This window comes from Bos indicus, chromosome 13 (assembly GCF_029378745.1).
Source record: "Bos indicus isolate NIAB-ARS_2022 breed Sahiwal x Tharparkar chromosome 13, NIAB-ARS_B.indTharparkar_mat_pri_1.0, whole genome shotgun sequence".
Taxonomy (NCBI): domain Eukaryota; kingdom Metazoa; phylum Chordata; class Mammalia; order Artiodactyla; family Bovidae; genus Bos; species Bos indicus.
In genome coordinates this window covers 39643193-39668938 of record NC_091772.1, presented here as the reverse complement: position 1 = coordinate 39668938, position 25746 = coordinate 39643193, and the positions used below count along the sequence as shown (strand labels likewise).

General features: G+C 44.2%; 1 protein-coding gene across 2 annotated transcripts; it reads left to right on the top strand.

Moving 5' to 3' along the window:
* Window positions 1-43: 43 nt before the first annotated feature.
* CRNKL1 (crooked neck pre-mRNA splicing factor 1) lies at window positions 44-25684 on the top strand. 2 transcript variants are annotated; one of them, XM_070802133.1, is made up of 14 exons: window positions 44-202; window positions 4977-5129; window positions 5937-6028; window positions 6842-7000; window positions 7715-7881; window positions 12651-12829; window positions 13961-14131; window positions 15730-15921; window positions 19093-19152; window positions 19833-19913; window positions 20652-20891; window positions 21993-22094; window positions 22539-22787; window positions 23688-25684. In XM_070802133.1, exons 1-14 carry the CDS (start codon window positions 152-154, stop codon window positions 23871-23873), a joined length of 2082 nt encoding a protein of 693 aa, XP_070658234.1. In that variant the 5' UTR covers window positions 44-151; the 3' UTR covers window positions 23874-25684. The 2 variants fall into 2 exon arrangements, with proteins under 2 accessions (XP_070658234.1, XP_070658235.1); XM_070802134.1 differs by lacking the exon at window positions 20652-20891.
* Window positions 25685-25746: the final 62 nt, after the last annotated feature.

Here is a 25746-nt window from a genome sequence, read left to right as displayed (position 1 = left end):
CACGGCGCGGGAGAGAGGTCAAAAGTCGCTCCAGCCAGTTCCGCTTCCGGTTCCGGGATCCCGCTTGTTGTCAGAAAGTTGCGCGGTGTGGGCGAGCCCTTGGGGAAGGTGTTCTGTGGTCCCGGGCTCGCCCGCTGTCGCCGCTGCAGCCATGGCGGCCTCCACCGCGGCCGGGAAGCAGAGGATCCCCAAAGTGGCCAAGGTGAGCGGCTCGGGGCCTTGTGGGAGGAGGCCGGGGACGGGGTTGGCCCGGCCTCGGTGGTGCCCGGGGCGGGAGGCGTGTGGTCCCGGGGAGCTGGTCGTCCCTCCCTGAGTGGGGGCCGCGGGCGGGAAGGGCCAGCCGGGCGTGGGGGGCTCTCCCGCGTCCGTGTGGTCGTCGTGTTAGAAGGTGTTTATCTGGGGGAGGAGAGACGTCCTTCAGCACAGACCCGCTGAACCAAACACTCGTTAGGCGCTTGGTCTCCGGGTAGAGCGGGCTAAGAGCTGCCCTCCGTAAGGGTAGAATTGCAGCCTTGCAAAGACTCCTGAGTCCCAGAGGAATATGCCGTGGCTTCCTGGGCTCGTGTGAGGGGTCTCCAGCGCAAACTTTGCCGAGGAAGTGATGGTTAAACTGTGCTGAAGGCGGTAATAGGAGTCAACCCCGGGTGAGAGTGGAAGGAGTGAAAAGAGATGACAAGGGCTGTGTTTTGGCTGATCTGACTTTTTTCGTCGGCGGTTAATACTTAGCGAATGCTTAATATGTGACAGCATTTGTCCTAAACGTTTGCACATACTCTTCCCTCCCGTCTTTCTCCAGCTCAGATGACTTTCTAGAGCCTGTCTTTTAGGTACCCGTTTGGATAAGTCCGGGAGAGAGTGCATAGAAAGCACTCAACACAGTTTCTGGCACTTAATGTTCATTAGATAGGCACCCTCAGCATCCTCACTGCACACATGGCATTAAATACTTAGTATTTCTTATAGTTCAGTTCCATAAACTTTTATTGGGCTCCACAGGCCCCATAAAAATTTAATGTGAGCCACATAGATAATTTTAAGTTTTCTCATAGCTACAGTAAAAACAAAAAGTCAAAGCAGGTGACATGAATTTTAATTATACATTTTATTTAACCAGTGTATCCAAGATAGTGTCATTCCATTATGTCATGAATACAAAAAGTTTGATTGGATAATTTATTCTTTTTTTTCCCCCCCATACTAAGTCTTCAAAACCCCTTGTGTGTTTTACACTTGCAGCCCGATTTGGACTCACCAAATGTGATTCAAGGCCGCTGTGTTGGACAGCACAGCTCTAAGACCTCAAGAAGCTTACAGTCTAATGATAGGAACTTACTGAATATGTCTTTGACTTGAAATGCCATGAAAGATCAAAGACGGTTATCCACCTGGGGCCAAGGCAGAAATTGAAGGATTCTGTAAATAGAGGTTGAAATGCCAGTTAAGGCATGGCGCACATCTAGATAAGACCTCTAGTTATAGAGTTTTACCTCAGTTCAGTTCAGTCACTCAGTTGTGGCCGACTCTTTGCGACCCCATGAATCGCAGCACGCCAGGCCTCCCTGTCCATCACCAACTCCCGGAGCTCACTCAGACTCACATCCATCGAGTCAGTGATGCCATCCAGCCATCTCATCCTCTGTCGTTCCCTTCTCCTCCTGCCCCCAATCCCTTCCAGCATCGGAGTCTTTTCCAATGAGTCAACTCGTCCCATGAGGTGGCCAATTTACTGGTTCATTCCTTCCAAAGAAATCCCAGGGCTGATCTTCAGAATGGACTGGTTGGATCTCCTTGCAGTCCAAGGGACTCTCAAGAGTTTTATCCAACACCACAGTTCAAAAGCATCAATTCTTTGGTGCTCGGCTTTCTTCACAGTCCAACTCTCACATCCATACATGACCACAGGAAAAACCATAGCCTTGACTAGACGGACCTTTGTTGGCAAAGTAATGTCTCTGCTTTTCAATATGCTATCTAGGTTGGTCATAACTTTCCTTCCAAGGAGTAAGCGTCTTTTAATTTCATGGCTGCAGTCACCATCTGCAGTGATTTTGGAGCCCCCAAAAATAAATTCTGACATTGTTTCCACTGTTTCCCCATCTATTTCCCATGAAGTGATGGGACCAGATGCCATAATCTTCATATTCTGAATGTTGAGCTTTAAGCCAACTTTTTCACTCTCCACTTTCACTTTTCATCAAGAGGTTTTTAGTTCCTCTTCACTTTCTGCCATAAGGGTGGTGTCATCTGCATATCTGAGGTTATTGATATTTCTCCCGGCAATCTTGATTCCAGCCTGTGTTTCTTCCAGCCCAGCGTTTCTCATGATGTACTCTGCATAGAAGTTAAATAAGCAGGGTGACAATATACAGCCTCGACGTACTCCTTTTCCTATTTGGAACCCGTCTGTTGTTCCATGTCCAGTTCTAACTGTTGCTTCCTGACCTGCATATAGGTTTCTCAAGAGGCAGATCAGGTGGTCTGGTATTCCCATCTCTTTCAGAATTTTCCAGTTTCTTGTGATCCACACAGTCAAAGGCTTTGGCATAGTCAATAAAGCAGAAATAGATGTTTTTCTGGAACTCTCTTGCTTTTTCGATGATGCAGTAGATGTTGGCAATTTGATCTCTGGTTCCTCTGCCTTTTCTAAAACCAGCTTGAACATCAGGAAGTTCACGGTTCACATATTGCTGAAGCCTGGCTTGGAGAATTTTGAGCATTACTTTACTAGCGTGTGAGATGAGTGCAATTGTGCAGTAGTTTGAGCATTCTTTGGCATTGCCTTTCTTTGGGATTGGAATGAAACTGACCTTTTCCAGTCCTGTGGCCACTGCTGAGTTTTCCAAATTTGCTGGCATATTGAGTGCAGCACTTTCACAGCATCATCTTTCAGGATTTGGAATAGTTCAACTGGAATTCCATCCCCTTCACTAGCTTTGTTCGTAGTGGTCTTCCTAAGGCCCACTTGACTTCACATTCCAGGATGTCTGGCTCTAGGTGAGTGATCACACCATCGTGATTATCTTGGTCGTGAAGATCTTTTTTGTACAGTTCTTCTGTGTATTCCTGCCATCTCTTCTTAATATCTTCTGCTTCTGTTAGGTCCATACCATTTCTGTCCTTTATCGAGCCCATCTTTGCATGAAATGTTCCTTTGGTATCTCTCATTTTCTTGAAGAGATCTCTAGTCTTTCCCATTCTGTTGTTTTCCTCTATTTCTTTGCATTGGTCGCTGAGGAAGGCTTTCTTATCTCTTCTTGCTATTCTTTGGAACTCTGCATTCAGATGTTTATATCTTTCCTTTTCTCCTTTGCTTTTCGCTTCTCTTCTTTTCACAGCTATTTGTAAGGCCTCCTCAGACAGCCATTTTGCTTTTTTGCATTTCTTTTCCATGGGGATGGTCTTGATCCCTGTCTCCTGTACAATGTCACGAACCTCTGTCCATAGTTCATCAGGCACTCTTATCTATCAGATCTAGGCCCTTAAATCTATTTCTACTTCCACTGTATAATCATAAGGGATTTGATTTAGGTCATACCTGAACAGTCTAGTGGTTTTCCCTACTTTCTTCAATTTAAGTCTGAATTTGACAATAAGGAGTTCATGATCTGAGCCACAGTTAGCTCCTGGTCTTGTTTTTGTTGACTTTATAGAGCTTCTCCATCTTTGGCTGCAAAGAATATAATCAGTCTGATTCTGATGTTGACCATCTAGTGATGTCCATGTGTAGAGTCTTCTCTTGTGTTGTTGGAAAAGAGTGTTTGCTACGACCTGTGCATTCTCTTGGCAAAACTCTATTAGTCTTTGCCCTGCTCCATTCTGTATTCCCAGGCCAAATTTGCCTGTTACTCCAGGTGTTTCTTGACTTCCTACTTTTGCATTCCAGTCCCCTATAATGAAAAGGACATCTTTTTTGGGTATTAGTTCTAAAAGGTCTTGTAGGTCTTCATAGAACCGTACAACTTCAGGTTCTCCCGCGTTACTGGTCGGGGCATAGACTTGGATTACTATTGAATGGTTTGCCTTGGAAATGAACAGAGATCATTCTGTCGTTTTTGAGATTGCATCCAAGTACTGCATTTCAGACTCTTTTGTTGACCATGATGGCTACTCCATTTCTTCTAAGGGATTCCTGCCCACAGTAGTAGATATAATTGTCATCTGAGTTAAATTCACCCATTCCAGTCCATTTTAGTTCACTGATTCCTAGAATGTTGACATTCACTCTTGCCATCTCCTGTTTGACCACTTCGAATTTGCCTTGATTCGTGGACCTGACATTCCAGGTTCCTATGCAATATTGCTCTTTACAGCATCAGACCTTGCTTCTATCACCAGTCACATCCACAACTGGGTATTGTTTTTGCTTTGACTTCATCCCTTCATTCTTTCTGGAGTTATTTCTCTACTGATCTCCAGTAACATATTGGGCACCTACTGACCTGGGGAGTTCCTCTTTCAGTATCCTATCATTTTGCCTTTTCATACTGTTCTTGGGGTTCTCAAGGCAAGAATACTGAAGTGGTTTGCCATTCCCTTCTCCAGTGGACCACATTCTGTCAGACCTCTCCACCGTGACCCGCCTGTCTTGGGTGGCCCCACAGGCATGGCTTAGTTTCATTGAGTTAGACAAGGCTGTGGTCCTAGTGTGATTAGATTGACTAGTTTTCTGTGATTATGGTTTCAGTTTTACCTAGGCATCCTCAAAATTTATTATACTATTCTAAAAGAGAAATGTTGTTTTTGCTACCTTTCCTCTTGAGACTTTTATCAATGGCTTTGTGATAAATACCTTGCATGAAATTAAAAAGTTTGTGGGGTTTTTTTTTTAGTTTCATAGAGAAATGCGAGCAGGTCATGCAAAGGGGGCATCTTGTAATAGTGTTTATAAAGTTCACATTCTAAAAAAAGTTCATTTGTTTCTTATACTTTGTGTGAAAAGCATCTGCTAAAAATGGAAATGTCTCCTGTGTTAAAAGGTGAAAAACAAAGCCCCAGCTGAAGTTCAGATCACTGCGGAGCAACTGCTAAGAGAAGCTAAGGAGAGAGAACTTGAGCTTCTTCCACCTCCCCCTCAACAGAAGATCACAGATGAAGAAGAGTTAAATGATTACAAACTACGGAAGAGGAAGGTTGGTCTGTGTGGTCTGGTTTAGTCTGTCAATATCATTAAGAATTTATAGGTCAGAGTTTGAAAAGTTGCTCACTGATTAGAGAGACTATAAACTAAGAAGAGTTTAGTGTTTCTGGCCACCTGCGTAATGTGACTTCTGCTCACCAAGCGGTTGCATTATCGCTAAACTTCATAAAATACACCACGAGTTGTCTGTCTTACGTTAAATCCACCACGGACAGAATTTTTAGTGCTGAATCAAACTCAGGTGGGAGTTTACCAGGCAGAACAACTGACAGCTGAGGAGGGGTGGGAGTAGTGAGTTTGCGCCATGGTCTTCTGTCTGTAGCGCCTTCTGTGCTGAGAGGTAAGACCTGGGGATCTGATCCGACCTGCCCCACCCCAGGATGTGGGATTATTATTTTTTTTAAATCCTGTTGCTCATCCTGTTGTATCTACATATTTAGTTATCCTCAGTAATGTCTGAGACGTTACTGAGAGGACTTAAACAGTCAGAAACGCTTTCTCATTAGTAACACGTGTAGAGTATATTAAAGTACCAGTTGTTAACGGGCAATAAGAGAAAATGTCAGCAATTCTACTAATAGTTTTTATCTAAAGTTTTCTCTTTGTTTGCCTGTAAGATTTTAAAGAAACACTTGTGACTTTAACCTTCTTCAGTGGGTTTCTTATCTCTCAAGGATTCCAGGATGTAATTTATCTTAAATAAGAGCAAAATGAATAAATTTCTTAGTACAAGGGTTAATAGACAAATGTCATCTTTAGTTACTTTCCCTTTAATTTGACCCTTTTTGCCTTTTGCCAGACTTTCGAAGATAACATAAGAAAAAACAGGACTGTGATTAGTAACTGGATAAAATATGCACAATGGGAAGAGAGTCTAAAGGAGATTCAGAGGTAAAGTCACTGAGCATGTAACTCTGTAAATAGAAATTCTTAAGTTACCAGATACAAAAACATAGAAGTTAAAGCACGTGTAAAACTGTGTGCCTCTGATAATAATAAAATAAAAATTTTCAGAGTTTGTTCCCTTGGGACCCTAGGCTTCCTTTGAGGGGCCTCAGGAATGCTGTGGTGGGCTGGTCCAAGGGAGGAACAGTGGAGGAGGCTCTCCAGGTGATTCTCGTCACCAGCACACACTCTGCAGCCAGAGAAATGCAGTTCTATCCATTTTCTCCATATTGGGAAATTTTTTTTTTTTTTTTTTTTTTAAGAATTATTGTTCCGCTCAAAACCAGTGGCCAACAAAATGAAATCATGACCTGACCCTTCCTGTTGTCCCACCTTCCTGTGTTCTCCCAGTATTCCCCCTGCTCTGGCCAGGCCCAGAACCTACCGCATCTCCTCATCCCTGAGGAGTGGCAGGGACCCCCACCCCTCCCCCAGCCCCCTGCCACTCACCTCAGTCTTGGGAACTTTTCCCAAGTTCTCACCTACCGCTTAACTAACTTTTCCACTTGACATTTTTCTTTCTTTCCCCTCTGCTTCCTTGTGCAGACCTTCACTGTAACATCATATTGCATTGCAGTTACACGCATGTCAGTCTTTCTCTACAACTTGTAAGGCTCCTGAGGACATGGTATCTTGTCACCTTTTTATGCCCGGAACCTTGCTCACAGTAAACACCTGACAGAATAGCGAGCCGTGGAGGTGGTTGCCGGGTGTGTTGCATGTGCTGTAACTGATACCTTCCAAATCTGGCTTCTCAAGGGCTCGATCCATATACGAACGTGCCTTGGATGTGGACTACCGAAATATTACGCTATGGCTGAAATATGCCGAGATGGAAATGAAGAATCGCCAGGTCAACCACGCCCGGAATATCTGGGACCGAGCCATAACGACTTTGCCTCGAGTCAACCAGTTCTGGTAAGTTCCTGATCTGATGAAATGGCTTTTTGTAGACTAAATTTCCACATTTTTGTGTGTACATGTGTTTATTTTATATTCGTTTGTTTATTTGGCTGCGTCGACTCTTAGTTGCAGTATGTGGGGTCTTTGTTATGATGTGTGGGCTATTCTCTAGTTGTGGTTCCTGGGCTCCAGAGCGCACAGGCTCAGTAGTTGTGGCTCATGGGCTTAGTTGCCCAAGCAGGGATCAAACCCGTGTCTCCTACATTGGAAGGTGTTCTTAACCACTGGACCATAAGGGAATCCCTGTGTAATTATTTTATTTATAGTTGTAATCATATGTATTAAGTCTTGCATCCTACTTTTTCTTTAAACGTACACTCATTACTGTTTAATGTCCTCTGGTCTATTAAGTCATAATCCCAATATATAATAGCTGTGTAATCAAAACTGAAGTTTTGGTTACAGTCTTTTATACAAAAGAATCTTTTTGTTGAACTAAGCAACATTTGAGGAGAAAAATCCTTTTTTTCCAATGTCTGATCCTTTTCAGAATGTCTGATCCTTTTCAGATTTCTATTTTAATAGGAAAACATGTTTGACTTCACCTTTTGGGAAGATAAAGCCCTGACTCTCATGTGTTAACAAAGTTAGAGCCAGAGATTGCCAAAGACCGTTTTTTTCTGAAGTCATTTTGACCGTGACTGATAAGTTCAGATGGTTCTATTGAAGGTACAAGTACACGTACATGGAGGAGATGCTCGGGAACATCGCTGGTGCCCGGCAGGTGTTCGAGCGCTGGATGGAGTGGCGGCCAGAGGAGCAGGCCTGGCATTCGTACATCAACTTCGAGCTGAGATACAAGGAGGTGGACCGGGCCCGCACCATCTATGAGCGCTATATCCTTCAGATGGGTCTGCCTGCTGCACTGCCGGGGGGCTGTGGTCTGGCTGGGCCATGTAGTCACTGATGTTGGCCCAGAAGTCAACTTCTGCTTCATAAGTTGCGTTTATATTTTCTAGGGACATAGTATTCAGAACAAAAGTTTGTGGTCTGGATAATTGTGTCTTTTCCAAGGAGACTTGGGTTTGTTTATACTTTGGCATTAACACTGGTTCCTTGTGGAAGTTAATACCGTAAGGCCCTGTTTGCTCTGGGGTGTATGTTGGTCATGGGCACCGGTACTGGAGTTGGTCCAGAGGTTTACTGTTTACTAGCCATGTGATCTCAATGCGTCAGATCACTCCTTGGAGCCTAGGTGTCCTCATCTTTATTTTTTCAATTATTTACTTATTTTTTGGCTCTGCAGGCTTTTCTCTCATTGTAGCGGGTGGGGGCTACTCTAGTTGAGATGTGCAGGCTTCTTTCATTGCAGAGCACTGGCTCTCGGCACACAGGCCTCAATAGGTGCGGCTCCTGGGCTCTAGAGCACAAGCTCAGCAGTCGTGCCCCATGGCCTTAGTTGCTCCATGGCATGTTGGGATCTTTCTGGACCAGGGATCAAACCGGTGTCTGCTATGTTGGCAGGCAGATTCCTTACCACTGAGCCACCAGGGAAGCTCCCTCATCTTTAGAAGGGAGGTAAAAGTCCCTGCTGTGGGCAGATTGTGAGGAGGAAGGAGATGGTGACGGGAAAGCACCCTCAGCAGTGCTTGATTCGTGTTTCACTGTTCTTGTGCTGGTTTATCTCCTACTTGCTAGCGTTTATTCATAAATCCACAATCAGTATTTGTGGCACTTTGGCAGTCGTTTGCAGATAAGCCCCAGAGTGATGAAAAATGTGCATCACCCGAGGCACTTGGTCCCAGTGGAGGACAAACAAAACGGCCGTCTGCCTTCCTGTCTCTGCTCTCCTGCAGGGTTGACCGGGGCAGGGAGCGGGAGGGGCAGTGCAGGGGAGGGAGACACCCGGCTCTGGGCCAGCTGAACAGGACAGAAATCCTTCTCTGGCACCGGTTAGTGGGCAGCTTTAGGCATGTCACTTAACACTTCTGAGACTTGTTTTCTCTTTTCTAAAATAAAAGAATTTGCCAATGATAGTTATTTTTAGGATTGAAAATCACAGTCTATGTGAGATACGTGTGTGTATTCATATGTATAGATATAGTATATATGTGTGCGTGTATCATGCGTACATATTTCCTCTGGGAGTAGCGATTTGGTATTCTCCAAGCAGAGTGACTTCATAGAGCATAAGTACCGTGAGATACAAGACTCAACTGTATTATGTAATTTTAGCATCTTAACTGTGACTACTCATTTTGGTATCACTAGTTTAACCAAAGCATGTATCGCACCTGCTCTGTGCCATGCATTATTCTAAGCGCCTTACAGATACTGTTGTTTAATCCCTGTGACAGCCCTCGATTCAGGAGCTGCTTCCTTCTGCAGATGAGGAATCTGAGGCAGGATAGCACCTTTCAGGTGCTGGTGAGGCTGGGATTTGAGCCAGTCAGCTTCAGAGCTGGTGCTCTTTAATCATTGCCCTAACGGAACGTGTTCAGTTCATTCGCCAGTCATGTCCGACTCTTTGCGGCCCCATGGACTGCGTACTCTTTAATCATTGCCCATTGGAATGTGTTACTACTTTGAAATTTAATTGATTTCTTCAAGGAAAGTAGATGAAAAACACATCCTATGAAAAAATAAAATTGTAATCAAAAATGTCTCTGTTGGCTCTGATTAGTAGTTTTCTTTTCATGACATGTTTTTTCTTTCTTCCTTTTTTTTTTTGATTTTCTGGCCATGCCACACACCTGGTAGGATATTTGTTCTCCCAACCAGGGATTAAATCTGGGCCATGGTAGTGAAAGCACTGAGTCCTAACCACTGGACCACCAGGAACTTCTTTTTTTCCCTTAAATCTTGATTGGAGTACAGTTGATTTACAATGTTGTGTTATATAGCAAACTAAGTCAGTTTTATATATATATGTATGTATATACATATATGCATTCTTTTTCAGAATCTTTTCCAATATAATTGACCACGGAAGTGTTTCCTGTGCTGTACAGTAGGTCCCTGTTATCTATCTTATATTTAGCAGTGTGTGTGTTAGTCACTCAGTTGTGTCCGACTCTTTGCGGCCCCATGGACTGCAGTCCACCAGGCTCCTCTGTCTATGACATTCTCCAGGCGAGAGCACTGGAGTGGACTGCCATTCCCTCCTCCAGGGGATCTTCCTGAGCCAGGGATCGGACCCAGGTGTCCTGCAGTGCAGCTGGCTGCTTTACTGCCTGGGCCACCAGGGAAGCCCAGTAGTGCATGTATGTTAATTCCTGTGTCCCAGTCCATCACTCCCCCACGTTTCCCCTTCCGCAACCATAAATTTGATTTTGGGATCTGTGAGTCTGTTTCTCTCTGCCACACAGTTCATTTGTGCCATTTTTGTTGTTGTTGTTAAATTTCACCTGTAAGTGATAAATGGTATTTGTCTTCCTCTGACTTACTTCAGTTAGTATGACTGACTTCATTTCTTCTTTGGAGAAAAGTCTACTTAGATCTTTTGTCCATTTTTTGATTGGGTGGTTTGTTTTTTTTTGATACTCTAGGTTTATTCATGTTGATGCAAATGACATTATTTTGTTCATTCTTATGGCTGAGTAATATTCCATTGTATGTATGCACCACATCATCTTTATCCATTCTTCTGTTGATGGACATTTAGGTTGCTTCCATGTCTTGGCTATTGTAAATAGTGCTGCAAATTAAAATAGTGAACACTGGGGTGCATATGTCTTTTTGAATTAGGGTTTTCTCCAGATATATGCCTAGGAGTTGGATTGCTGGATCATATGGTAATTCTGTTTCTAGTTTTTTAAAGAACTTCCATAATGTTCTCCATAATTATATTCAAATATACCAAATGTACCAAATTATATCCCCATCAACAGAGTAGGAGGGTTCTCTTTTCTCTGTGTCTGCTCCAACATTTATTATTCACAGTTTTGATGATGGCCATTCTGACCAGTGTGAGGTGGTATTTATAGTTTTGATGTGCATTTCTCTAATAATTAGTTATGCTGAGCATCTTTTCCTATGATTTTTCCCCATCTGTCTGTCTTTGGAGAAATGTCTATTTAGATCTTCTGTCCATTTTTTGATTTTTTTTTTTTTTTTTTATAGAGAGCTGCATGAACTGTTGGTGTATTTTGGAAATTAATCCTTTGTTGGTTGCTTTATTTGCAAGTATTTTCTCCCATTCTATGGGTTGCCTTTGCATTTTCTTAATGGTTTCCTTTGATGTGCAAAAGCTGTTATGTTTAATTAAGTCCTGTTTGTTTGTTTTTTGTTTTTATTTTTGTTACTCTAAGAGGGGGATTCAAAAAGATACTGCTGTGATTTATGTCAGAGAGTGTTCTGTTTTCTTCTAAGAGTATCTGGCCTTACATTTAGGTCTTTAGTAATCTATTTTGAGTTTATTTTTGTGTATGGTATTAGGTAGTATTCTAATTTCATTCCTTCACATGTAGCTGTCCAGTTTTCCCAGCACCGCTTATTGAAGAGACTCTCTTCTCCATTGCCTATTCTTGCTTTGTCATAGGTCAGTGTGTGGGTTTGTACCTGGGCTTTCTGTCCTGTTCCATTGATCTGTATTTCTGTTTTTGTACCAGTACCATACTGTTTTGATGACTGTAGCTTTGTAGTATAGTCTGAAGTCAGAGAGCCTAATTCCTCCAGCTCTGTTTTTGATTCTCAAGATTGCCCTGGCTACTTGGGGTCTTCTGTGTTTCCATACAAATTAAAAATTTTTTTCTCTCAGTTCTGTGGAAAATGCCATTAATAGGGATTGCATTAAATCGGTAGGTTGCCTTGGGCAATATCGTAATTTTTGACACTATTGATTCTTCCAGCCGACGAACATGGTATGTGTTTCCACCTGTTTATGTCATCTTTGATTGTGTTAACCAGCTGATCTCTCCAGCTGTAAGGGGGTTTCCCCAGGTGCGGGAATCTCTCCTCTCCTCTAGTCCCCCACCAGGGGTGCAGGTCCTATCCCGCTCACTGTTGGCTATTGCTTTTCTTTCTTTCATCCTGCCTGGATACGTGGGCATCTTCTTGTTCTTTCAGGTGTCTGAGGTCCTCTGCTGGTGTTCAGCAGGTGCTCCGTGAGAACTGTTCCCTGTCTAGCTGTACTCTTGGTGTACTTGTAGGGAGAGGTGAGCGCCACATCCTCCTCTGCCATCCAGAGTACTCTCAGGAGTTTTTTCCTTAATCAGTAATTCAGATATTATTACTAAGTAGATACCACAACAGGTGCCATTTGTTGAGCACATTCTTTTGACCTGAAATTGCAAAGACTTTTCTACACATTTTTTCTAATTTATAGTTGACAATCATTAAATGAGGTTGGTTGTTACTATTTTCTTATCATTTATAGATGATAAACTGAGGCTTAGGTAAGGTAAGAACTTGCCCAGATCACATGGCTAGTCACGGGGTTCAGCTTTTCATGACTCCAAACTCCTCTTTGTACTACTCCTAAAATATGAAGACGCACTGGAGGAGGCCAGAGAAACAAGACACTGCCCCCTGGGGAGTCACAGGCTAGTGTGTCTCCAGTCACCCCCATAGCCATAGTGGGTGTTGTTGAGGTTCTGGGTTTGGGCTTGGGTTTTTGTTCTCTAAGCCACATTGTGCTACCTGGTTTTTCCTTCATTCCACTCACTTGTTCTCGTGCACCCTGATGTGAAGAACTGGATTAAGTATGCCCGCTTTGAAGAAAAGCATGGTTACTTTGCCCACGCACGGAAAGTGTATGAGAGGGCTGTTGAATTCTTCGGGGACGAACATATGGACGAGCACCTTTATGTTGCCTTTGCCAAATTTGAGGAAAATCAGAAAGAAGTAGGTAAACTTAAAGGAAATCAATTATGTTGCAAAAGAGCTTAGAAAGGATGACTTTTTGTGCACGTTGAGTTCATTTACAGTTTCTTACTTATCCTTGGAGAAAATAATTTCAAAATACGAAAACATGATTTCTCAAGGAAAAAGTGCACGTCACTAACCTGCAGGTTGGGAGTGGTTATAGATTGTATTACAGCGGTCTTGATTTTGTGTGCTCTACTTGAAAACAGATCTTTAAATCTAGAATGAGAATATTATCTACAAACTAAGAGTCATTTGATACTCTGATTAAAAGGCTTCTCAAGTAATGAGCCTGGGAAACAAAAGGCCTAGAGCCTTCAGTACTGAGAACAGAATTTGAAATGAAAACAATGATGGCCCCACAAATAAGTCAGTTGTGTTCTCCCGTAGTATATGTGGAAAACAATCCCTTCTCGTAGTTCAGATAATCCGGGATGGGGAGGGCCATGTGCTGGGGTCTGAGTGTGGGGTCTTGCAGAGGTCCCAGGGGTGAGTTCAGGTTCTGTCCTCAGGCTGGTGGGAGGTGTGGAGGGTCTTAAGCAGGAAGTGGTCAGATGTCGTCTGTGTGACATGTGGTGGGCCTGTGGCTGCTTCAAGCGCAGCGTATGGGGAGAGAGCGGCAGAAGTGGGATGGGGGCTTTTCACATGGTCCACAGAGAGATGGAGGTGGGTCGGCAGGGACCTGGGGGGGAGTGGAGGGCTGAGTTGAGGAGGTAGAAGGGGCGGACTGTGGAAGCAGGGAGTGTGGGGGTGCAGGGGAGAGAGGAGTCGGGGTGGGGGGCAGGGGGAGGGCCCTGGCTGAGCAGGTGCGTGATCAAGACCGGAATGAGGAGTCTGACAACGACCCAGCTGGGCGGGACTCAGGTGAGTCCGAGATGCAAGGACGATGTCCAGCTGGCAGGTTAGGTAGACTTAAATGTGGGGCTCAGAGTGTCTGTCCATCCTGACAAAAGTACCTCAACAAAAGGGAGAGGGAAAACCGTACTTTGGACACTTTGAGGCCTCACAGTCTAACCTACAGGTCATGTTTTATGTCAGAGTTGCTCCCCGTGCTGTGGCTAGAACAAGAGTGCTGTGTTCTGGAAGAGTAACCATCCTGTCTGCTTTCAGTTTGAGAGGGTGCGAGTGATCTACAAGTATGCCCTGGATAGAATTTCGAAGCAGGAGGCCCAGGAACTCTTTAAAAATTATACCATCTTTGAGAAGAAGTTTGGTGACAGGCGGGGCATCGAAGACATCATCGTGAGCAAGCGGAGGTTCCAGTACGAGGAGGAGGTGAAGGTGAGAGTCACAGGGCGGCACCAACGGGCCTGCCAGCCAGGCCTCTCCCCACCCTGTGTCTGCAGTAAACCGGCAAACAGGACAGGGAACAGGCAGGCAGACAGCACTTGGACTTGTTCTGCCGCGCGAGTGTTGGAAGTCACAGTGTTGGCTGCTAACTGGACACAAAGAACTTGAGCAAAGGAAATTTGGAACCCATTTGAGCTCATTATTTAAAGAAGATGGAAGAGTCAGAGATTGACCTAAAAGAACCATATTTATACATTACCCTTTAGTTTAGCTGCCTGAGCAAGACTATTGTAGTTACAGTTCCACCCTCATCTCTCTCTGTAACATACTGTTTTGACTTGAATTCAAAGGTAGTAGTGTTTGCCTTTATTGCTCTGCTATGTATTTTAAAATATTTCTGCCTGGTCAAATTAATTAAGGTATCTCCAAACAAAGGACCAAGTGGTGGTAGATGAGGTCAGCGAAATATGTTCAAGATATATTATTATTAAATGAGAAGGCAGGTTCTGCAGTTGTGAGAGTGGTACAATCCCATTATAATATTAAATTTAGACATAGAGTCACATACATAAACAGACACCTAGGAGAACAGACATCTGTTTTCATGGCTGTAGATACTGGGAGCTTTGCAGAAGCAGTAGGAAGCTGGGGGAGGAGGCTTGGAAAGTGGGCAGGAATCAGGCCAGTTGCAGAGAGTCCTGAAGAAGAAGGTGGGACAGTCACATTTCATTCCAGCTGGGAATGATCAACCCACCAACGGAAAGCGCTTCCACAAGCCAGTTCCCGCTGTCCTTCATCTCTGTGTCACCCACCAGCATGAGCCAGACTCTCAGACAGGGGTCCTTAGGTTGCCAAGTGCAGTGGCTTCCAGGGGCCAGGAAGGGTGGGCCCCTGGCTCCCTTCACTTCTGTGGAGGAGAGGTGTGCAGGGCATCACCCAGCACAGAGCTGTGTGTAATTTGACCAGCAAATTACCAATTGCTGCTTCATTTAAAACAAACAGAAAACCAGTTGTTAATTAATTTTTATGCATTTGCCTCTAAGTCATTTTTCCATTTATACCTTCTTTTAAAAAACTTAAAAATTGTGTGTTAAGTCGCTTCAGTTGTGTCTAACTCCGTGACCCCATAGCCTGCCAGGCTTCTCTGTCCATGGGATTCTCCAGGCAAGAGTACTGGAGTGGATTTCCATGCCCTCCTCCAGGGGATCTTCCCAACCCAGGGTTTGAACCCATGTCCCGAATTGGCAGGGAGGTTCTTTACCACTTATGTCCTACATTGGCAGGAGGTTCTTTACCATTAGCGCCACCTTGGAAACCCAACTTAAAAACTGGGATGCTCCCCCCAAAAAAAGGCTGTTGTAGGTGAAAGGAGCTTTGCTGGGGAACCTGGTAACAGTCTGTCTTCTCTCTCCTTTTCCCTTTCTATTTATAAAATCTCAAGAATGGTATTTTTCAATAAAATAGTGTAAAGTCTAGAAAAAAGGCTGCTGGAGTATAGAAAGTCAGTCTGGTGCCTTCCGTCAGCTTGCCTAATCCAGCAGGTGCAGCTCTGGGTTTGGTTTCTGTTTAATCCAGCCTGGTGTTTCCAGGCTAACCCGCACAACTACGACGCGTGGTTCGATTACCTGCGCTTGGTGGAGAGCGATGCGGAGGCCGAGACGGTGCGGGAAGTGTACGAGCGCGCCATCGCCAACGTGCCGCCCGTGCAGGAGAAGAGGCACTGGAAGCGCTACATCTACTTGTGGATCAACTACGCCCTCTATGAGGAGCTGGAGGCCAAGGTGCAGAGTGGGTCCTGGCCGCGGGGGGCTGCTCCCCTGGGCAGCCGGCTGGCGTGGGTGGGAACTGATAACCGCGGAGCCTTGACCACACAGGAATTTCTCTGTACATTCTTACAGGCCTCCTTGCAGCCATTTACATTCTTTCTGCCACGTTTTAAACTCTCTATACCTGCTGTGGGCACAGGCGAGGTGGTTTTTAGTTTTGATTTTTTTTTTTGCACCTTGAGGCGCTTGAAAGAATAGCTTCATTATTTATAGTTGCCAGGGTTTTCTCATAACTAGGGATCACAGCTGGATTGCACATTCTTGCTCTTAAGTAGAATTTTCAGAAATTGGTTGTAAGTTAATAGGAAAAGACGAATCCTGTTGGTTGAAGACTGCAGAACATCTTTGTTCCTGCTGTCACACACCCCACTGAGAAGCTCTCACTTGGTGGCTCAGTGCTGTGGGCAGGTCTTTGACCAAAGCTTGATGCCCAAAGTTAGTTCGCTTTTGATGATAAATAGAATAACAGCTTGTGGAAACATATTCAGTGTTCAGATCAGATCAGATCAGTTGCTCAGTCGTGTCCGACTCTTTGCAACCCCATGAATCGCAGCACACCAGGCCTCAATGTCCATCACCAACTCGCGGAGTTTACTGAGACTTACGTCCATCGAGTCAGCGATACCATCCAGCCATCTCATCCTCTGTTGTCCCCTTCTCCTCCTGCCCCCAATCCGTCCCAGCATCAGAGTCTTTTCCAGTGAATCAACTCTTCACATGAGGTGGCCAAAGTACTGGAGTTTCAGCTTTAGCATCATTCCTTCCAAAGAAATCCCAGGGCTGATCTCCTTCAGAATGGACTGGTTGGATCTCCTTGCAGTCCAAGGGACTCTCAAGAGTCTTCTCCAACACCACAGTTCAAAAGCATCAATTCTTCGGTACTCAGCCTTCTTCACAGTCCAACTCTCACATCCATACGTGACCACAGGAAAAACCATAGCCTTGACTAGACGGACCTTTGTTGGCAAAGTAATGTTTCTGCTTTTCAATATGCTATCTAGGTTGGTCATAACTTTCCTTCTAAAGAGTAAGCATCTTTTAATTTCATGGCTGCAGTCACCATCTGCAGTGATTTTGGAGCCCAGAAAAATAAAGTCTGACACTGTTTCCATTGTTTCCCCATCTATTTGCCATGAAGTGGTGGAACCAGATGCCATGATCTTCGTTTTCTGAATGTTGAGCTTTAAGCTAACTTTTTCACTCTCCACTTTCACTTTCATCAAGAGGTTTTTAGTTCCTCTTCACTTTCTGCCATAAGGGTGGTGTCATCTGCATATCTGAGGTTATTGATATTTCTCCCAGCAATCTTGATTCCAGTTTGTGTTTCTTCCAGTCCAGCATTTCTCATGATGTACTCTGCATATAAGTTAAATAAACAGGGTGACAATATACAGCCTTGACGAACTCCTTTTCCTATTTGGAACCAGTCTGTTGTTCCATGTCCAGTTCTAACTGTTGCTTCCTGACCTGCATACACATTTCTCAAGAGGCAGATCAGGTAGTCTGGTATTCCCATCTCTTTCAGAATTTTCCACAGTTTCTTGTGATCCACACAGTCAAAGGCTTTGGCATAGTCAATAAAGCAGAAATAGATGTTTTTCTGGAACTCTCTTGCTTTTTCTGTGATCCACCGGATGTTGGCAATTTGATCTCTGGTTCCTCTGCCTTTTCTAAAACCAGCTTAAACATCAGGAAGTTCACGGTTCACATATTGCTGAAGCCTGGCTTGGAGAATTTTGAGCATTACTTTACTAGCGTGTGAGATGAGTGCAATTGTGCGGTAGTTTGAGCATTCTTTGGCATTGCCTTTCTTTGGGATTGGAATGAAAACTGACCTTTTCCAGTCCTGTGGCCACTGCTGAGTTTTCCAAATTTGCTGGCATATTGAGTGCAGCACTTTCACAGCATCATCTTTCAGGATTTGGAATAGTTTAACTGGAATTCCATCCCCTCCACTAGCTTTGTTCGTAGTGATGCTTCCTAAGGTCCACTTGACTTCACATTCCAGGATGTCTGGCTCTAGGTCAGTGATCACATCATTGTGATTATCTGGGTCGTGAAGATCTTTTTTTACAGTTCTTCTGTGTATTCCTGCCATCTATTCTTAATATCTTCTGCTTCTGTTAGGTCCATACCATTTCTGTCCTTTATTGAGCTCCTCTTTGCATGAAATGTTCCCTTGGTATCTCTGATTTTCTTGAAGAGATCCCTAGTCTTTCCCATTCTGTTGTTTTCCTCTGTTTCTTTGCATTGATCGCTGAAGAAGGCTTTCTTATCTCTTCTTGCTATTCTTTGGAACTCTGCATTCAGATACTTCTATCTTTCCTTTTCTCCTTTGCTTTTTGCTTCTCTTCTTTTCACAGCTGTTTTAAGGCGTCCCCAGACAGCCATTTTGCTTTTTTGCATTTCTTTTCTATGGGAATGGTCTTGATCCCTGTCTCCTGTACAATGTCACGAACCTCATTCCATAGTTCATCAGGCACTCTGTCTATCAGATCTAGGCCCTTAAATCTATTTCTCACTTCCACTGTATAATCATAAGGGATTTGATTTAGGTCATACCTGAATGGTCTAGTGGTTTTCCCTACTTTCTTCAATTTAAGTCTAAATTTGGCAATAAGGAGTTCATGGTCTGAGCCTCAGTCAGCTCCTGGTCTTGTTTTTGCTGACTGTATAGAGCTTCTCCATCTTTGGCTGCAAAGAATATAATCAGTCTGATTTCGGTGTTGACCATCTGGTGATGTCCATGTATAGAGTCTTCTCTTGTGTTGTTGGAAGAAGGTGTTTGTTATGACCAGTGCATTTTCTTGGCAAAACTCTACTAGTCTTTGCCCTGCTTCATTCCATATTCCAAGGCCAAATTTGCCTGTTACTCTAGGTGTTTCTTGACTTCCTACTTTTGCATTCCAGTCCCCTATAATGAGAAGGACATCTTTTTTGGGTGTTAGTTCTAAAAGGTCTTGTAGGTCTTCATAGAACTGTTCAACTTCAGCTTCTTCAGCGTTACTGGTTGGGGCATAGACTTGGATTACTGATATTCAGTGTTAGGGGTATACATTTTTGTTAGTAATGGTAAAATTAGTATTGGACATGAATATTTTGTGCAAATTTTTTATCCTAATGTAGGATCCCGAGAGGACAAGACAGGTTTACCAAGCCTCTTTGGAACTCATTCCTCATAAAAAGGTATGTTTGCTGTAAGCATTCTGTTCTAAACACATGAAAATCCTGTGTCTGTTACTTGTGAAATAATCCCGAGGAATCCTATTTGTTGATGAGCTCTTTCCCTGTGCTAGGCACCCTAGGAAAACATAAATAAGAACTAGGTATGCTCTTTGCCTCTGAAAACAGCTTCCAGTCTAGTTGAATGGACAGCCTTTAAGTGACCAATGACTGATAGAGATAATGGAGAAATTCCGAGAGGATCATAATGGGAACAGACTGAGCGGAGTGCACTCAGCTTGCACAGGGACAGCCAGCTGCTGGCACCTGCGTGGATGTCCATAGGCACAGGAACACGGGTGTTCTGGGAGCAGTTGACACGTGGTCTCTGCCCACTGTGGGCAGTTGGCTTTATTTCCTGACACCAGAGATAGCGAGCGATGTTGACCAAATTACTGTCTGGAACAGAGGGGCGTGTTCTGCCTGCTAACCGCACACCCACAAAGCTGCCCCTCAGTGGGGGCTGGAGAGCCCTGCGTCACAGTGAAGTGTCCAGATTACTCTTGGTGATTTCTGTCAGATATTGTTAGCTTAGCTTATAAACGAGAAAATACATCTGCCCTAGCTGTGAAGCTTTAGGGAAATTCACTTGTGGCCTTGTGTTAATTTAAGTTTAAGTGAATTTTTGTGCTTTTGTTTTCTAGTTCACATTTGCCAAAATGTGGTTACTATATGCACAGTTTGAAATAAGACAGAAAAATTTACCATTTGCCAGAAGAGCTTTGGTGAGTAAATAAAGGATCATGATGCATCATTAAGTCCTTTGAGAAGGAAATTTACATCTTAGTGTTTACAGGTTGTCCAGTCCCCCACTAAGAAGGCAGGAGAAATACTGTGCCTTTATAACCTGAGACATGTTTTCAAAAGCTGGGCCTTAGAGGGAAGATTGGGCGATAATGCTTAAATTATTCTGTTGTCAACAATGGACAGTTACAGCTACCTGTTAACCAGATCTTTCCTGCGGCTAGGGAGATTTGATCTTAAATTGTTAGTAGTCTGATCCTCTGCAAGATTTTTGGTATATTAAATGCACCTCCGTCTTGACAGGTATTCTAAAGTTTCTCAATAGGATCAGATGCAGCTGTCCTTCTGATAAGCCCCTGGCTGTGGGCAGCAGGGTTCGTTCATTGATAACCCCTTTATCATGGGAAGTGTTCTCCTTTGACATCTGGATTCCATAAGAGATCCTGAGAATCTAGGTGAGATTAAAAATAGTTTTCCAAACACTTCAGCAACCCTGCCTCTTACTGAACAGGCCCAGTTGATGGCTGAGTGAGCTGGAGGGTTTCTTTGGGCCTCTGTCAGGAGCAGTAGAGCAGTGTGGTACTGCAGAGGGAGTGGGTGGTTCACCGGATCAATGCACCAAGGCTCTTGCTCAGTGGAGTAACGGCTTCTCAGCCAGGTCAAGGATGTCTGCACAAGTCAGACCCACTCAGGCATCACCTCGGTGTCTTCTTTTCCAGGGAACGTCCATAGGCAAATGTCCAAAGAACAAATTATTTAAAGGTTACATAGAACTGGAGCTACAGCTTCGAGAATTTGACAGATGCCGGAAGCTTTATGAAAAGTTCCTGGAATTTGGGCCAGAAAACTGTACCTCTTGGATTAAATTTGCAGAATTAGAGACAATCCTTGGCGATATTGAGCGAGCCCGGGCGATCTACGAGTTAGCCATTAGTCAGCCACGCTTGGACATGCCAGAGGTGAGGCGCTTGCATTGACTGGCTTTATTTCAGACACTGGCCCAGCTTTACCTTAGATAACCATCTAAGTCTGTGTGCCTTTTGGAGCATAGGGACAATATCACCTGTAGTCTTTCACTAAGATCAGGGCTTCTGTTTTAGAGACAGAAAGGCAGGGGGAGAAGCCCTCTCTAGCGGGTAGCTCAGCCCTGCCCCAGTGACACCAGGATGAATTGGAATTTTACAGGTGGGCTCTTCCTGCCTTTCTGTAACAGAAGGCTAAAGGGGGCGGCCAGGGCAGTGCAGTCTAGGCCACGTGAAGTACAGGGGAGGGGTTCTTCTGGCACAGATTTGCCTGGATTAGGCCCTCACCAAATCAGGATGTTCCTGGAGGCACAAGTGCCCTGGCCTGGCCAGCTATGGGGTAAGCTCGAGCCTCCAGGTGGTGCCAAACTGCAGCCTGGACAACGTGAACCTCAGGAACCTCCAGGCTTGCGCAGGTGTTCTGTGAATCTTGCTCTGGGGTGACTGCACTCAGTGGTTTACCAGGCCCCACTGACTGCACTGGGCAGGGCTTTCTCGGTCACTGGTCCCATGAGTTGGCCTCAGCTTTTCCACAGACTGCAGTCTCAGGTGACCAGGCTACATCTTTCTTGTCCTTGTGCCCTGACAGGCTGTACCAGGCGAGTGGGCAGCTGGTCCCTGGATGCTTGTTGAGTTGAATTCAGACGCATCAGGGAACTTACAGTGATGGCAAAAACAGTGTACACTGACTGACCGAGGCCTGTTTTCTCCGCACAATTTCCTCATATGTGGCAGGCTTATGATAGTGCTGGGTGGTTTGTTAAGTTTCTCTGCTCTTCTTGTTAAGTCCAACATTTGGGAAATTTCAAAAGAGAATCTGGAAATAGATCCAAGGTCTTTTTTCTCATAATGTAGACTCTTAGCCAAATCTTGGCCAGCTTGTAAATACTAGCATTAGTCGTAATATCCCCTGTGTGTTCCTTAGAAAGTTCTAGGTTCCTGGATGTTCTAGGTTGAGATGCTAGTTAGGCTGTGCTTCAAACAAGAGCATGTTGCTTTTTAAATGTCAAGACTGACCTATGAATTTGTCTTTCTCAGGTGCTTTGGAAATCATATATTGATTTTGAAATTGAGCAGGAAGAAACTGAGAGAACACGAAATCTTTACCGAAGATTGCTTCAGCGGACACAGCACGTCAAGGTATTCTGTGATTTGTGTGTTTGCTCGAATCAGCAGTCTGGAAGAAATAGTGTATTTATATATATATTTTTTTTTTTCTTTTTTTTAATATATTTTAAGTGGCTTCCTTTTACAGAGAGCTTGTGAGTCTCAAGACTTTGGAATGTTAAGCTTATACCAGGCCAATATTTATACTGCATGTGAGCAACTTGGATATTGTAGGTTGAATAAAAATTAAAACTTTTTTCAGTATATTAAGATTACTTCAGACACCTAATTAGATATAAAAGCAGACTTCTTCACCATTACTGTATAGAAGCAGCTAGTCAATAGGTTACATTCTTTAGAATACTCGAGATGAATACAGTAGGTATGTTCAGATGTTGTCAATAAGAAATTAGCTTATTACATTATTGTTTCCTGGGTGACATGGTTAATTTGGTTTGGTAATAATTTCTTTCTAAGGTATGGATCAGTTTTGCACAGTTTGAGTTGTCTTCAGGGAAAGAAGGAAGTTTGGCCAAGTGCAGACAAATTTATGAAGAGGCTAACAAAACCATGCGAAACTGTGAGGAAAAGGAAGAGAGGCTCATGCTGCTGGAGTCGTGGCGAAACTTTGAGGATGAATTTGGAACAGCGTCAGATAAGGAGAGAGTGGACAAGCTCATGCCCGAGAAGGTCAAGAAAAGGAGAAAGGTCCAGGCTGACGACGGGGTAAGGACTGAGCTTGTGCTGGTCCTCCATGCCAGCCGAGCAGAAGCGCCCCAGACTTTGAAATGTGTGTGCAATGCATGGCACGTGTACAGCCTGAGGACGGGGTCAGCAGCTGGGGAAGGAGTCGGTCACAGTCTGGCTGCTGTGGGAACACGGCAGGGTGTGCGGTCCACCCAGGGTGGAGCCCCAAGGAGGGCTTGCAGAGGGTCTTCCTGGCACTGCTGGTTCTGGGAACTGTCTGAAGTGTGTTGTTTCTGGAGCATTAGACAGGAGGTGGAGGGCAGGGTAGCTCCGCCTCTAGGTGGGAACTAATGCAGGGGAGGCTCTGTCGGCTGTAGGAAAGCCCCCAGAGCTCTGATGCAGTTGGCGTCTCCTGTGGGTGGATTGCAGGGGCTTGGTTGCAGAGGGTCTCTTGGGAGGCTGTTGTATCAGAGAGGCGGTGCTGGAATCTGGGACAGTGCACCCATGGGGAGTGCAGCCAGTGGCCGACTGGACGTGGGAGGGGCAGGCAGGGAGCCAGGAGTCCCAGGTCTGTGGCTTCACTGTGAGGTGAAAGTCAAGTAAATCTTTAGAAGTTCAAAATCTCACACACAGGACTGCAAGGTGGGGTGGAGGACACTGCGTATCTTCTGGTTGACTGTGGAGCACTTTTCCCACCACGCTGTTGCTTTCAGTGAGCAGCAGCTGCAACACCCCCCATCCAGCAGTACGCACTCACTCCCGGTCTCCAGGGCCTGCCCTTGAAAGTAGAACTTTGAAAGTAGGCCTTGATGTTGTTTTGCACAGTAACAGTAAGTTGAATACGAACCCTGGGCTCCACAGTGACGATTCTCTGCTGTAACTGGAAAATGCATTTCAGCCACAGGTTAGCTTATCTTCTGTTTTTCTTTGTCCCTGTAGTCAGATGCAGGGTGGGAAGAATACTATGATTACATCTTTCCCGAAGATGCAGCCAACCAACCCAACCTCAAGCTCCTGGCCATGGCCAAACTGTGGAAGAAGCAGCAGCAGGAGAAGGAGGCTGGAGAGCAGGACCCAGACACAGACACTGCCGAGCGGGAAGCTGGGCCCTCCTGTTCGTATTGACAGATGTTATATTATTTTTATAAATGTATAGTTTGGAATTCTTGAAACTCCTGTTAAGTTTTTGGGTATTCCACCAGTAATGAATTGATGGGGATCTTTTGACAACTACTTTTGAATTATTTTTAAAATGCTCTTGGGTTAGTTGGGGGTGGGATTTGTAAGTAAAGGAATTTTTCTTTAGCTGCTGGGTTTTCTTTATCTGAGTCTAAAACATTTTGTGCCTCCATCATTCATTAGGAAATCTAATTCATCTGTTTTAGATGGAACTGCAGAATTCTGAAAGTCTTTTATAAAAAGTTCTCAGTTACATTCCATAGTAACTTTTTTCTCATGGTTGTCTTCATAAAGATATTTTATGCATTCATCTGAAACCTATAACTTACTCACGTCTCGAGTCACTGACTTGAGTTCCATCCCCAGCTCTGTCACTTAGTGATACATAACCTTTCAGTTTATGGACTTTTGCCGGGTCATTTTGAAGATTAAATTAGAAAAGGAGTATGCCTGGCAGAGGGAGTGCTCAGATGTCCATGCCTTGTGGAATTGGGCATGCTTGGATTAATTTTAACATGAATAACTGTACCTTCTTAATGGCCATTTATACTGAATGTTTATGAAAACACCAGTTGGGAAATAATTTACAGTTGCTACATTTCTGCACAAGGTGTATTTTTTAAAAACCAAGAACATTTTAGTAAAATTTCAGTTATACCATAATCAGTTGCCCAAACTGGCCGAGTTCTGCAGTGGCTTGCTTAAACAACAGTAATTCAGGAGCTGTGAAGAACAATGTCCCATGCTCCAGTGAGTGTGGGAAACCCTAGGTTAAGCCTTGCAGACAAGTCTCTTTATACTTAGGCTTCTTAGGGCTCTTGACACGTTCCTATATGTTATGAATCCTCAGCAGCAAGGCCTCGCTGTGTTCCCCAAAATACAGTGAAAAGGAAACCATTTCTACCAAGAGCACCAATAAACACTGCCCAGCATGCTGCAGCAGACTGTCTACCCATAAACTTGACTCATTCAACCTGGCCTCGATTTAGAATGTGAAAAACACCTGCGGGAACTTATATGACACTTAGCAACGCAAAGATGATGGTGTATTTGCTGGCTGATACATTGCGTATATTCTCAAGCAAAAAAGCATTTGCCTTAGTTAACCAATCTGAGAAATTGTTTCCTTTAATCTAGCCCATATTCTCAAGCCTGTTTTTTTGTTGTTCACTGCCAAGGTTATTTGACTGGAAGCATAGCTGTCTTGTTTCTTCACCTGTAGGGACAATTAGCAAATTTACTTGGGCAAATGTATTATTACATTGTCAAGTATGTTAGTCACCCAAGGGAGTAAAAGCTAGTTGTTACGGTGTTAAAATTCTACCTTGAAAATAGGAGCGTTTGAGAGCAGAAAGAAATAGGACCAGCAGGTAAAAGCAACCTGTTCTCCACCTCACTCCTTCGGTCACCAGACTGGCATTGGCTGCTGGAGTCACAGGCTCTGAGTCCCGAGGTCTGAGCAGGGGCTTCAGAGGAGCACTGTGTTCTGAACTGGCTAAGTTGCACAGCCCCATGGGTGAGATGAAAACGGGCCAGATGCTACTGTAAGTGATTAATCATAATCATGTTTGTGTTGCACATGTGTGAAAGGAAAAAAAACCAGCCAAGTTCTTGTGTAAACTCCTTCCGCTGTTTGCAGGCACATACCATGCCTGTGTAAAATGCATGAAGAAAAAGTTACTCTTTGGGGAGACTATCACTTCTCTCTCACCTCCACCAAAATAAGTCCTTTCAAAAGTAAAGGGTTTTAACAGTCATTTGTGATTCTTTTCATTTTCTTTAGCTACTTCTTTTATGCACTGGTATTACAAGTGAAAAC